General features: G+C 43.7%; 1 protein-coding gene across 3 annotated transcripts in view; it reads left to right on the top strand.

Annotated features, from left to right (window-relative positions):
* The window catches only part of SLC9A7 (solute carrier family 9 member A7), a 291,022-nt gene extending 277,264 nt beyond the window's left edge, over window positions 1-13,758 (top strand). For 2 of the 3 annotated variants that reach the window (XM_063953067.1, XM_063953066.1), the window contains 2 exons: window positions 6,185-6,290; window positions 7,379-13,758. In XM_063953067.1, coding sequence (XP_063809137.1) covers window positions 6,185-6,290; window positions 7,379-7,627 — 355 coding nt within the window. In that variant the 3' untranslated portion in view covers window positions 7,628-13,758. Of the gene's footprint in view, window positions 1-4,166; window positions 4,218-6,184; window positions 6,291-7,378 lie in introns of all 3 variants that reach the window. The other variant, XM_063953068.1, reaches the window with a different exon arrangement.
* The last annotated feature ends 858 nt before the right edge of the window (window positions 13,759-14,616 follow it).

The following is a 14,616-nucleotide window of genomic DNA, read 5'->3' as shown; positions in this document are numbered from 1 at the left end:
TTATGTGAAAAAGCTTGGGAATCTCCAGATAAAAAAAACTGCAGATTTCCAAACGGATTCTTATGGCGTATCCTTTCCCGCCAACGGACAGGTTACGATGGGAATCCTCCCCTAGGGTGGACAAAGCTTTAACACACTTATCCAAAAAGGTAGCCCTGCCGTCCCAGGATACGGCTACCCTCAAGGATGCTGCTGATCGCAAACAGGAGGGTACCCTGTAGTCCATTTATACACATTCAGGTACCTTGCTCAGACCGGCAATCGCGCCGGCCTGGGTCTGTAGTGCAGTAGCGGCATGGACTGATACCTGATCAGAGGAGTTTGATACCCTAGATAGGGATACTGTTTTATTGACCCTGGGGCATATTAAAGACGCTGTCCTTTTATATGAGAGATGCTCAAAGAGACATTAGTCTGCTGGGTTCTAGAATAAACGCTATGTCGATTTCTGCCAGAAGGGTCCTGTGGACTTGGCAATGGACAGGTGATGCCGACTCAAAACGGCATATGGAGGTTTTACCTTACAGTGGTGAGGAATTGTTCGGTGAAGGTCTCTCTGACCAGGTCTCCACAGCTACGGCTGGAAAGTCAAATTTTTTGCCTTATGTTCCCTCACAGCCTAAGAGAGCACCACATTATCAAATGCAGTCCTTTCGTTCACAAAGAAACAAAGTCCGAGGTGCGTCCTTTCTTGCCAGAGGGAGGGGCAGAGGAAAGAAGCTACACAATACTGCTAGTTCCCAGGAACAGAAGTCCTCCCCGGCCTCTGCAAAATCCACTGCATGATGCTGGGGCTCCACTGGCGGAGTCGGGGCCAGTGGGGGTACGTCTTCGGAATTTCAGCCACATGTGGGTTCACTCCCAGGTGGATCCCTGGGCAATAGAAATTGTGTCTCAGGGTTACAAGCTGGAATTCGAAGAGGTGCCTCCTCGCCGGATCTTCAGCAGGTGGTGGTCGAGGTTCCCCTCCAACAGGGAAGGGGTTATTATTCGACTATGTTTGTGGTTCCGAAACCGGACGGTTCGGTCAGACCCATATTGAATTTAAAATCTCTGAACCTATACTTGAAGAGGTTCAAGTTCAAGATGGAATCCCTAAGAGCGGTCATCGCCAGCCTGGAAGGGGGGTATTTTATGGTGTCACTGGACATAAAGGATGTGTACCTTCATGTCCCCATTTATCCACCTCATCAGGCGTACCTAAGATTTGCGGTACAGGACTGTCATTACCAATTTCAGACGTTGCCGTTTGGTCCCTCAACGGCTCCGAGGATTTTCACCAAGGTAATGGCGGAAATGATGGTGCTCCTGCGCAAGCAGGGTGTCACAATTATCCCGTACTTGGACGATCTCCTCATTAAAGCGAGATCAAGAGAGCAGTTGCTGAACAGCGTATCTCTTTCACTGAAAGTGTTACAACAACATGGCTAGATTCTCAATATCCCAAAGTCGCAGTTGGTTCCTACGACTCGTCTGCCTTTCTTGGGCATGATTCTAGATACGACCCAGAAAAGGGTTTATCTTCCGATAGAAAAAGCCCAGGAACTTATGACTCTGGTCAGGAACCTTTTGAAATCAAGACAGGTGTCCGTGCATCATTGCACTCGAGTCCTGGGAAAGATGGTGGCCTCATATGAGGCCATTCCCTTTGGCAGGTTCCATGCGAGGACTTTCCAATGGGATCTGTTGGACAAGTGGTCCGGATCACATCTACAGATGCATCGGTTGATCACCCTGTCCCCCAGGGCCAGGGTGTCGCTCCTGTGGTGGCTGCAGAGTGCTCACCTTCTCGAGGGCCGCAGATTCGGCATTCAGGATTGGATCCTGGTGACCACGGACGCAAGCCTCCGAGGTTGGGGAGCAGTCACACAGGGAAAAAATTTCCCGGGTCTTTGATCAAGTCAAGAGACTTGTCTGCACATCAACATCCTGGAACTAAATGCCCTACGTCAAGCGGAGGCCTTACTTCGCGACCAACCAGTTTTGATCCAGTCAGACAACATCACCGCAGTGGCTCATGTAAACCACCAAGGCGGCACAAGGAGCAGAGCGGCAATGGCGGAAGCTACCAGGATTCTTCGCTGGGCGGAGAATCATGTAAGCGCACTGTCAGCAGTGTTCATTCCGGGAGTGGACAACTGGGAAGCAGACTTCCTCAGCAGACACGACCTACACCCGGGAGAGTGGGGACTTCATCCAGAAGTCTTCGCACAGATTGTGAGTCGGTGGGAACTACCACAGATAGACATGATGGCGTCCCGCCTCAACAAAAAGCTACAGAGGTATTGCGCCAGGTCCAGAGACCCTCAGGCAGTAGCGGTAGATGCCCTCGTGACACCGTGGGTGTTCCGGTCCGTCTATGTATTTCCTCCTCTTCCTCTCATACCCAAGGTGTTGAAAATAGTAAGAAGAAAAGGAGTGAGAACAATCCTCGTTGTTCCAGATTGGCCACGACGGACCTGGTATCCAGATCTGCAGGAAATGCTCACGGAAGATCCGTGGCCTCTTCCTCTAAGGCAGGACCTGTTGCAACAGGGACCCTGTCTGTTCCAAGACTTACCGCGGCTGCGTTTGACGGCATGGCGGTTGTACGCCGGATCCTAGCGGGAAAAAGGTATTCCGGTTGAGGTTATCCCTACGCTGATAAAGGCTAGGAAAGAAGTAACAGCAAAACATTATCACCGTATATGGCGAAAATTTGTTTCTTGGTGTGAGGCCAGGAATGCTCCTACGGAAGAATTCCATCTGGGCCGTTTCCTTCACTTCCTACAAACTGGAGTGGATTTGAGCCTTAAATTAGGCTCCATTAAGGTCCAGACTTCGGCCCTATCCATTTTCTTTCAAAAAGAATTGGCTTCTCTCCCAGAAGTTCAGACTTTTGTTAAGGGAGTACTGCATATTCAGCCTCCGTTTGTGCCTCCGGTGGCGCCTTGGGACCTTAATGTGGTCTTGGACTTCATGAAGTCACACTGGTTTGAACCACTTAAAACGGTGGAGTTGAAATATCTCACTTGGAAGGTGGTCATGTTATTAGCCCTGGCTTCGGCTAGGCGAGTGTCGGAATTTGCGGCTTTATCACATAAAAGCCCCTATCTGGTTATCCATATGGATAGAGCGGAATTGCGGACACGTCCTCAGTTCCTGCCAAAAGTGGTTTCATCCTTTTCATATGAACCAACCTATTGTGGTGCCTGTGGCTACATGGGACTTAGAGGATTCCGAGTCCCTTGATGTGGTCAGGGCTTTGAAAATTTATGCCGTTACCTAAATCGATCAAGGCCCATTCCACTAGGAAAGTGGGCTCTTCTTGGGCGGCTGCCCGAGGGGTCTCTGCACTACAGCTGTGTCGAGCTGCTACTTGGTCGGGTACAAACACCTTTGCAAAATTCTATAAGTTTGATACCCTGGCTGAGGAGGACCTCATGTTTGCTCAATCGGTGCTGCAGAGTCATCCGCACTCTCCCGCCCGTTTGGGAGCTTTGGTATAATCCCCATGGTCCTTACGGAGTCCCCAGCATCCTCTAGGACGTTAGAGAAAATAAGATTTTACTTACCGGTAAATCTATTTCTCGTAGTCCGTAGAGGAGGCTGGGCGCCCGTCCTAAGTGCGGACGTCTTCTGCAATACTTGTATATAGTTATTGCTTCAATAAGGGTTACGTTATTGTTGCATCGGGCGTGAACTGATGCTATGTTGTCATACTGTTTACTGGATTGTTATCACAAGTTATACGGTGTGGCTGGTATGAATCTTGCCCTTGGATTAACAAAAATCCTTTCCTCGTACTGTCCATCTCCTCTGGGCACAGTTCTCTAACTGAGGTCTGGAGGAGGGGCAGAGAGGGAGGAGCCAGTGCACACCAGGAACTAAATTCTTTCTTAAAGTGCCCATGTCTCCTGCGGAGCCCGTCTCTTCCCCATGGTCCTTACGGAGTCCCCAGCATCCTCTACGGACTACGAGAAATAGATTTACCGGTAAGTAAAATCTTATTTTTTGCTACTTGAAAGCCACTTCTCTTTATAAGGTTGCACTTCTGCTATGCCAGGTATTAGAAACAAACTATGAGTGAAGTACAGTACCTAGTAAATTGCTTTCACTAGATACTTGCATTGGGATGTAATCCCTTTCTAATTTAAAATATGTTCCATAACTGCACCTTGTCATGGTACCCGACTAAGACGCGAGAGCGGAAGTTAGAAATTCATGTGTGGTGTTCGGTAGGTACATTAGAGGAAAAGATGCATTACTTTCACTAAGTAACCTCCAACAGCTTGCTTCTAATTTACTGACCAGTCAGTCTGCATCTGTGTATTGCAACACTTAGCGCCAAATTCAGGTGTGTACTGCACAGATACAGGGAAGCTGCTGTGCAATACCGTACAAATGAGAAGCAAATGCAGCAGGAGGTGTCTATATGAAAATGGACCCGGTCGCTGGCCCCCAAACACTGCAGCATTTCAGTCATGCTGCGGCTAAGGATGGGCTGCGAGCGATATAGTAAGATGGGTCAGACCCCAAACCATCGTATTTGCTTGTAAATAATTTTATCTGCTTACAAAACTGAATCAGGCCTTCAGTACACAGTTAACGTCATGATTATAACTAGTGACTATGGGGCTGACTCAGAAATGTATGCAATGCATTAACGGTTGCCAATGTGTACGCTGCGACTTTGGGCACCCCAATACAAAAGCAGAGTTTCAATCGGCAGCTTTGCATACCCCAACGGCTGCATACACAGACCCAACATTGGTCACAGAACAGTCTATTATCCAAGTCCTGTGTATCCCTATGGGCACGCAGTCTGGATGTACTAAGTAAGACGCCGGAGCCACTGTTACTGTGTACGGGATCGCAGTTGCAAGCCTGCATTTCCTACAGATGCTCCCCAACTGTCCATCACTTTGCAATTCCTCTCTGCAGCCGCTGTGCATCTTAGACCCTCTTGCAGTGGCAAACATTCACCCCACTGCGTACTAAATCCACATTGCGTACAACTCTGATTCCAGCCTTATGGTCTCCATGCACATTCTGTGCTATGTGTATGTTAATTATCAGAACATACCGATTACTTCCACATGCTTTTTAGAGGACTATTGCATACAATAAAGTTGTGAGGAATTCCTGTAGCTCTCACCTTCTAGGTTTCCTCCAGCAATCACCCTTCTTTTCCTTTTACGGTTATTTTATTTTTTTTGTACAATTTTCAATTCTTATATCTAATTCCGGAAAAAGAAGGAAATCCGTTACTATATATCATTATTTATGAAATAATGTGTGTGCAGACTATTGCAGAGTGAGAAAGTTACTGAAGATCTTGTATCGACGTGTAATGTTATGTAAATAATGGGACTGGAGAGAACATAGGGGGTAATTCAGACCTGATCGCTGCTGTGCATTTTCGCACAGCGGGTGATCAGGTCCAGACTACGCATGCACCGGTACAAAGCGGATCGCCGCTCAGAGATGGGTTCGTGCGACTGATCCGTTCGCACAAGGAGATTGACAGGAAGAGGGCGTTTGTAGGTGTCAACTGACCGTTTTCAGGGAGTGTCTGTAAAAACGCAGGCATGTCCATGCATTAGCAGGTTGGGTTCCGAACGTCAATTCCGGTCCCGGACAGGCTGAAGTGATCGCAGCGGCTGAGTAAGTCCTGGGCTGGGCAGAGACTGCACTAAATCCGTTTGTACAGCTCTGCTACACATGCGTTCACACACTTACACAGGTAAAATACACTCCCCTGTAGGTGGCGACTATCTAATCGCAGCAGTGCAAAGATCGCTTGTTAGCAATCAGGTCTGAATTAGGCTCATAGATCAGCCTATTGTGCTAAAAATTACACAAGTACATTGCAGATAGGGACTGATTGTACTGTCAAGCAAATGTAAAACAATTTTGTCTTTAGTGGTACAGTAGTTTCTATCTCCACAATCTACCCTTCCTGTAATAGATCATGTTTATAAATAAAACTAAACATCTGTAATATGTTACGTCCTATCGGTGATTATCAGGGCATTTTTATTCACCAGTTAATTAATCATAATGAACACACATTCTTATTTTCAGTGTATACATTGTGTCCTTTCTCCAGTTTAACATCTGTTCTTGAAAACTTTTGCTATGCAGCTTTGACCCACCTCTGCCCTCTAATATATCTGGTAATTTCCTTAATAAGAAAAATCAGTTATCTGAAGCCAATGCTGACACATAGTGGTCCTCCATTAACTACAACATTGCCCAGCTGGTGTGGTTTGGTGGCCAGATGTTTCACAAGCCCACGGGCCTATAATGTAAGTAGAACCTCAAAATGTCTCTGGGTAATTGGTCTCCATCCCTATTTCTTGGTTTAGCTCTATCACTATGTTCTAACAGTCAGCACAGTAAATGGCTGAAGAAAGTAAAAATGAAAATAGATTCCATCCAATCTTCTATTGTCAAGACATCCATGTCTATGGACTATACAGAAGCCTTTGTCCTTTGATGGCAATACCAGATTGCTTAACCGCAGAAAGTGTCCAGTCCAGGATCTTTGTCCTGTCCCTTGTAAAATTCTGCAGCTCCTCTACTCCTGGACAGTCTGGTACTCTAGAGCACAGAGGGTTTGTATTTTCATACAGTATTTTGATGTTCTAAAGGTGTGTACACGGTATGATTCAGGCTAACCCAAATTCTCACTATGCGAAAGGGACTGTGGTAGGTATCGCAAGCCTAGACGACTGTGCTAAGTGTCAATTTTGACTATACTTTTAAACTAGATAGTCAAAATTTACTTACCTTCACAGTCTATCTAGCCTTGCTATATCGACCGCGCATAGGGATCGCAAGGTGACTTTCACCTTGCAATCTGCACTAACTTTCCTTGCGATTTTGACAATATAGTCAAAATAGAAAAAATCTCACCGTGTATACACCTTAAGATCCATCCATCCATCATTTAAATATTTGTTATTTATGTGTATTCATGCAAAAGAAGCACACACAATATTTTAAAAATGTTTTATATACTGTACCTCTATTACAACAGACTAAAGGGGTCAATTCAATTAGCTCACGGTGTAAGTGTGGCCATATGTTGAACCCACAGATTTCATTTGCAGCCCCTGGGCTGCATACTGTACTAGAGTCCATGGGGTGAGATGGAGGCAAGATGAGATACCTTTGACTTAGTTTTCATGTTCTCTCCACTTGCACCTAATTGAATATTTGGTTTACATTGTAGAATGTATAGTTACATTTATTGATGGTAGTACATGCATGATGTAGATGTCTGACAGAAGTAATGGAAACAGGTGGAGATCTCCTCAAGTGGGTTCAGTTATACAATTCACTACATTACTTCCAAATAATGCTTTTTTTTTTATTTTTTTATTCTGTATAGAACCCAGAGCCGTTGAGAGAAGATGATGCAGACTTCATTCTTAATGATGGTGACCTGACATTGACTTATGGAGACACTACCATAACAGCCAATGGTTCTACTGGCTCCCACACTGCCACCACAAGCCTTGATGGCAGAAAAACAAAAAGTAGCTCGGAGGAAGCATTGGAGCGTGAACTCGGAGGAGGAGACTATGAGATCACAAACAGGGGGACCAGATTAGTGTTTCCTCTAGAGGAGAATGCATGACCTCATGTGCAAGTGACCGGAAAGGAAAGGTGTATGGCCAGATATGGTACTAGGAGCATATCAAGCCCCACTGGGTGAAGAGTTGGGTGCAGTTCACGCACTAGTAATATGACCATTCTTGTGGTACTGATGGTGGGAAGTTACAAGACTATAATTTCTTATCAGATACAGCAACTATGATTCTTTACATGTGGCACATACAATGCACCACCTAGTTGGCTATGGACTTCTCTCTGCCTGTTCCATGTCCCAGTAAAATAGATGCCTAAACCACTGAAACCCAACTATATAACCGTAAGGTAAACGGCACAGTTTTTGATAGGAGCAAGCAGCAGACTTCTAGGGAAAGTGCCTGTTATTTATAGAGCAATTGGTGATGTTCTGGCGTCTGGAAGAAGTATTGACTGCATTTTTTACAGTCCCTGTAAAATAGAGCATATACAGTACATGCTGATCTGCATGATGACTTGGACAGTGCATCTAAGAAATAACAGTATGTTTATGGGTGGTTTTTTCTTTTTATGATTTTGTAAATTGTTAGGTTGTATGTTCAGTGATTAAGCATGGCTGATAACTGTAAAGTTGTGTTTAGCTAAATTAATCTTGCATTACTTGTCTTATATTAATCCGTCACATCACTGTCTGATATAAAGCTCATGTGAAGTCATAGCTATACATCCTTTCACTAAAATCTCAGCCCAAGAAAATTATATCATTACATACTATGACCTTTTGACAGACCATAAAAGAAAATTGATAATCAGTTGTACAGTATACCTTTTAGATCTGCCATTCGGAAGGTATATGTACATGTAAAATATACGTAAGATCTCCTTTGCTTCTGCTGTATTTCATATGGGTTAGGTTATTTATTGGCAGTGTGCAATATGTTTAAAATATGTAAAATGAAATATAATTGTACAAGTCAACATATAAAAAAGGAGCTTAAAATGCTTTTTCACACCTATGTGGGTTTTTTGTTTGCAGTTTTAATACAATTTTGAAAGTCTAAAAACCACATCTGAAATAAACAGGAAATAGAAGACATTTGTCTCTATTTAGGGTTAGGAGCAAAGTCACAAAATAATAAAAAGTGCCACCTGAACACGCCATGTTGCAATACAAGGGCAAATGCAATTTTAATTTTATATGGGGAATATAGTAGCTGCTTTATTGTTCCACTGTAGTTAGAGTTGATCTAGAATGCTCGCCCCTCCCCTCCTCCATGCTAAACGGACTACAGATTTAAACTTCCCCGTCAACTTCCTGCAGCCTGAATTATTTTGCCAAGGTGTAGCATTGCGCCTTCTGGATGCATTCACTCCTGACTATAAAGAAGGCCAGCACACTGTGCAATGCATGGAAAGCACATACATAAGTAATGTGCATTATTGATGCATACATGGTGAGTACTTCAGGCATACTGATGTGTCCTTGTGCATCATTGCTGCAGTGGCGCCAAACAGCCAATCACAGTGCATCGGGTCCTGTGAGACTCTGTTAGCATTGGGCGTCTTTTTGCTGAAAAAGTGTCTTAGTCGCAACGAGATGCAACTAGGACACACCAATAAACTGCGCTGATTAATTTGATATATGACACCTTTATATCTGTGTGTGACTGCGCTTTTCTCCGTGCCAAGTTCCGCTGTGCTTCGTATACAGACTCCTGTGGAAGATATCTGTCATTTTTCTGGATCTGCTTCACCCATTTAACATGGTGAAGCAGGTCCAGACACTGTCCAGATGTAGTATTCATTCTTTTGCCGAAGAGGAAGAGTGTTAATTCACCTGTCCAGCAAATTGCGCTTTCCCTCTTCAGCTGTAGCTGCTGTCTGTGACATTCTGTGCATGTGCCAGTCCTTTTCTCCCAGTGGCACCTGCAGCATCATTGCAAAAAATAAAGTTATTTTTTGAATGCATAATCCCTGCCTGTCGGAACTGACATCCAGGGACAGTGCTATGCATGCTTCAGTGACGGCTGCAGCTGTCAATCGATAGCTGCAGGTGTCAGAATGGTCCTTGCCACGGACAGTTCATACATTTACTGAAACATCGGCATCCTATCTTGAAGAAAGGACCGCCGATAATGACAGGGGCGCATATCTCACCCGTCCTTCTGATCACTTCCCTACATTAGTACATGCAGGGAAGAGGTAACATCTGCACATAACTTGCGCAGTTACCGAAATTACAGTTAACACCAGTTCATACATCTCTCCATATGTCATACACAGATATACAAGTATTGAAAATTAAATAATTCCGTTTCCTGGTGTATCCTAGTTACATTGTGTTGCGATTAAGATGCATTTTCGTCAGTGGCACAACACTAGCAGAGTTCCGGACAGGCATCTCGCGTTGTGTGGTGTATTGAGGCTAGATGTATGAGGATACATCTGCATAGGCGTGACTGAAGACTTTGTCAGATGGTATTATGTAGAGCAACACTGCTTCTTTGGAAACTTGTTTCTGCATGATTTTCTGGAGTTTTGCTATGACTCCGTATAAATACCAGAGATTCAATGATCCTAGTACCTACTCAATGTCACAGTAAAGGCCCATATAGACAGGCCGATGCGGGAGAGATGTGTGCTGAGTGAAGTGAGCGACCCGCTAGATTGGCCTGCATGCAGGCCAATCTAGCAGCAGCGATAGCGATGTGCGGGGCCGCGCATTGCTATCGCTGAGGGGGCTACACATGGAGCGATCATGCCGATATTCTAAGCAATCTAGTCAGATTGCTTAGAATACCGCTCTGTGAGTACCCCCCTTTACATCCTTGCATTTTGTTCCATCTAGATCAGAGCATGATTATTTACTCTCCAAGTGCTCCCCTGATTCCGCCGTAAGTATTACACCAAGCTGACCAGGTTCCTTGCGCCATCTTAAAGCTATGCTATAGCTGTTTTTTTTCTCTTTTTAAATAGATGTATCGGCATATATAGGTGTAAGTGAGGTACTCGGGTATTTAGAACTGGGCTCACTAGGTAAACAGAGATAACCTTAGGGGTCAGGATCACACAGACAAGACAAAAGGGGAAAGACAAAGGTATCTTTAACTATATTTTTACGTAGCAATAGAATATAATACATTAATATCACAAAAAAATGGAAGCTTAAAACAGTCACTAGCTTACGCACCACAACCCCTTGTTCCGATCTTAAAAGCAGTGTACCTAGAAGAAGACCGTATTCCATACCTCTGACTGTCTTTCACACTTTAGATTCCAACAGAGTCAATAGCAGGGTATTTGGTAATGGTCCCCAAGAAGGCTGTATGGGACATGTGCAGAACTTCTCTGGTTCCCTAGGTACCCCTGAGTGTACCTGCTCGTGGAGAACAGTAATAGTCTGCCTGGCAATAATGAAGGGGATTGTGTAAAGTAATGATGGGTCCCTCCTGGTGTTTCACTCCTTCCATGATTTGCCTTTTAGCTGCATGTCCAGGAGACTTCTGAATTTCAGCATTGGGGAATGTAAAATGCAGAACCGGGTTTAAAGTTGTGAGAGGGTCGCAGCTATGGTGGTCAATACCGGGATCGGCGGGATCCCGGGATTTAGGCCCAAAAATGGCCGGGATTGGAAGCTCCAATCCCGGGGATTGAGGGATCAGCGTTGAACATCCACAGGACGCTCAAACGCTGCCCGGCTTCCTGCTTCCGGGTCCCCAGCGCAGCGTGAGAGGTCACGCTGCGCTGTTAGCTGCTGCTGGGAGACGCCAGCAGCGTTCACACGGTGTTCCCCTCCCGCCCGTCCCCAGTATATGGTGAGTTATATGTGCGGGGCGGGGTGTGGCGAGGGGGCGGCCACCTAGGTAAAAGCCTATCCCGGGAATTCCGGGATTGGCCATTTTTCAATCCCGATACCCGGGATTGAAAAAATGGCCCGGGATTGGCTTCCCTAGTCGCAGCCTAGCCCAACTCTAACATACAGTGTAAGAATAGATCAGCCAGTGTGTGTGCAGCATACAGGAGCGTGGCGTATTTACATTCCTTGAGTGCAGCATGGTTTACTTGAGGTGCAACATTTTCACCTAACTGTGAAACGACCATTTACTGCTCAGTATATTCTGTTACTGCCATCTGTGTCCGTCCACCCAATCATTTCCATTTTAGGATTTCCTGTGCCTTTTCTGTTTATTTCTCTTTCACATGTCTATCCGTTTCCTTACCCGCTTTACTTGCATCTTGCAAGATCAGCAATATCAAACACATTTGATTGCTTACAGTGTGTATATATACAGGGCTGTATTTTGTGAGGATATATAAGGTCTCCAAGTGATGTAACTATAGAGGATCCCGAGCAAGATTTCTGTCTGATACCGTATGTAATATCTTATGTTACATTTGTTAACTGATGCTGGTCTTGCATGACACAAATAGAAAGTGAAAGGGGGGTAGTATGAGGTAGTGTTGGAACCATCTCCTTGCCTGACTGTTGAGAGAAATGACAGCAAGAAAAAATATAGATGCTCTTGATCTGAGCTACTTATAATGTATCAGTCCAGCTGCATCCACGCCTGTCAGTGATGACAAACACTACAGTAGAGGAAACTTAGCATGTCCTTATTGTATCCTTACTTCTTTATCCCAGATTTTAATGTTCTGTTGTACAGGCATCTGGCATAGCTTCAAAGGGTCTGTTATGTCCTGTTCTTTATGCACAGTACAAAGATGTAATGCTGGTCTCCGGTTTGTAATCCGTTCTCTTGTCAGGAGTGGGATTTATTTTACATAGAGAAGTTCTCACAGTATTGCTCAACCTTTTCCAAGTTTAGGAGTGTAAAATAACTTAACTTAATTGGTCGTATGAATTTTAATTCAAACAGTATTTGGTTTAGCTCTTCATATTAAACATCTTTACACATACTATAAGAAGCTAAAATAGTCCTGACTGCTATTTAATGTTTGAATAATTTGATTAGCCAAATGCTGTACTAACCCCTTTCCCTAAGTCTCCCAATCAGAGTCCCTCAAATAAGTAAAAAACCATTGAAAATTAGGGCTGCTTTTTTTCGCTACCTGTATGATGTGTATTTTCGTGACCTGTTTAATAAATAGTACTTTAAAAAAAAAATATAGAAAAAAGTTAGGGCCACTTTAGTGATCAATAAAACAACTAGGCAAATTAAAATGCAACATACAGTATAATCTGCTGCTTTCCTGCTCTACAAGAGAGGGTGGATGTTGGATCTGTGCATTTACCACAATAGTATAGAAAATTCGAACAATCTGTATTGACTCCTAATGTATATGTTTGTAATACCCACTGGTAACGCCTAAAGAGTTTATGCTAATTCATTATGCCAAGTTCTAAAGCTACCAATCACTTTTAGGTATTTTTTTCTCTACTGTACTCTATGTACCATATTGTCAGGGATTCACGTACATGTAGCTGTAGATGAGGGGTTCCCGACCATGGTCCACAAGGCTCACAAACAGTCCTGTGATCCATACATGAGCACAGGTGACATAATTAGTACCTCCGTTATTTTGATCTAACAATCTCTGTAAGCATTGATTTCACTAAAACCTGGACTTAGTGTGCCTCGAGGGCTGAGGTTGGCAATCACTGCTGTAGACATTTCATTCTGCATTCCTGAGTAGATTTCTGTCTGCTTCCCAGTGTGTGTGTGTGTGTGTGTGTGTGTGTGTGCTCCCATGATGTGTTTTTTATTTTATTTTTTACCCTCAAACTACTAATTATACTTACAGATCAACTGACTTCAGTCTATGCGTGTTCTGTCTTTTTAAAGAGTGTTTTGCTAAACTGTCCAGTCTCCTGAATGGTTTATAGTACATACTTTCTTACACTCCTGGAATACCCGATAGACTTAAAATTTTCAAGACCAGTTTCCCACTTAATGACGCTATTCACATTGGTTTGTTGCCCCGCCCCTTGCTGCTTAGGATGAGAGTTTGATGGTGGAAAGATCAGGGTATCCTAACAGTCCAAAATTCTGCTGTGAGGATCAAGTCACACTAAGACAAGAAGATCGGGGTGTCAAACATACCTCTGTTTTCTATAAAAGTGGAAGGATGTGAAACTGGTTTAAACATGTCTGTCTTTGTATGAATGTACAATTTTACACCATAATCTATTAAAAAAAAAGCATTATTTGGTATACGTAACTGCTTTGTGGTCTATTTTTTTTTCTGCTAAAATTTCTTTTAATAGCTTCTCTTAAGTGACAATTCCTATTTTTTCAATGTGGAGTACTGGTTCATCTGAAAAAAATATGAAATCTGTATTTGCAAGATTAAAATGAAAATTTCCAGCATTCACTTATCTGCAGTACTGATGGTCAGCTGATATGTATACTGCAGGAACATTATTTTTAGCAATGGTGGCTGCCTACTAAGTTCTAGTATCTGGCGTAGGATGCAAGTTGTCACTGCAGGCAAAATCTTAGGTCATGCATGTACACTTTGAGAGCTGGAGGAGGCAGAGGAATTTGTATGGGTTCCTTTTCGCACCCTGGGGCTTTTTCAATATCTACTGAAGTCGAGGTTAAAAAACTTCATTTTTGGCACTTGGTAAATAACATAATTTCAATGACCCTGTATACTGTATGAAGATGGCTGTGTGCTACAGTCCTGAGAGTAACAGAGAAGGTACTGTATTTACATTATCTCATGCATCAATCCAATGATAAGTAGGATACTTAGAGAAAATGGCTACATCTCTCTGTAGTATTTGCTGTAGGATGCAGGACTAGGAGGCAAGCAAAAATGATTAGGAGCAGGGGGCCAATAGATAGAGGGAGGAGGAGTCTATGGTTGGTGAGGAGGAGCTGAAGGACGGAGAGAGCAGAATAAGTGCTATGCTATGTTTCTTCCAAAGGCCCACCCTTTACAGTGACTAGGAATGCAGCAAGCCGGAGGATCCTGCTAGACTATATTTTAGAGGGACTTTTCTTATTTGCACTAACAATAATATACTGCAAATCTGTGTGTATCTAGCAAATAAAAGCACGGGGATTTTGTTCA

Source organism: Pseudophryne corroboree, chromosome 2, assembly GCF_028390025.1.
Source record: "Pseudophryne corroboree isolate aPseCor3 chromosome 2, aPseCor3.hap2, whole genome shotgun sequence".
NCBI classification, from domain to species: Eukaryota; Metazoa; Chordata; class Amphibia; order Anura; family Myobatrachidae; genus Pseudophryne; species Pseudophryne corroboree.
Note: the sequence above shows the minus strand (reverse complement) of the source record. Positions and strands in the feature narration are given on the sequence as shown.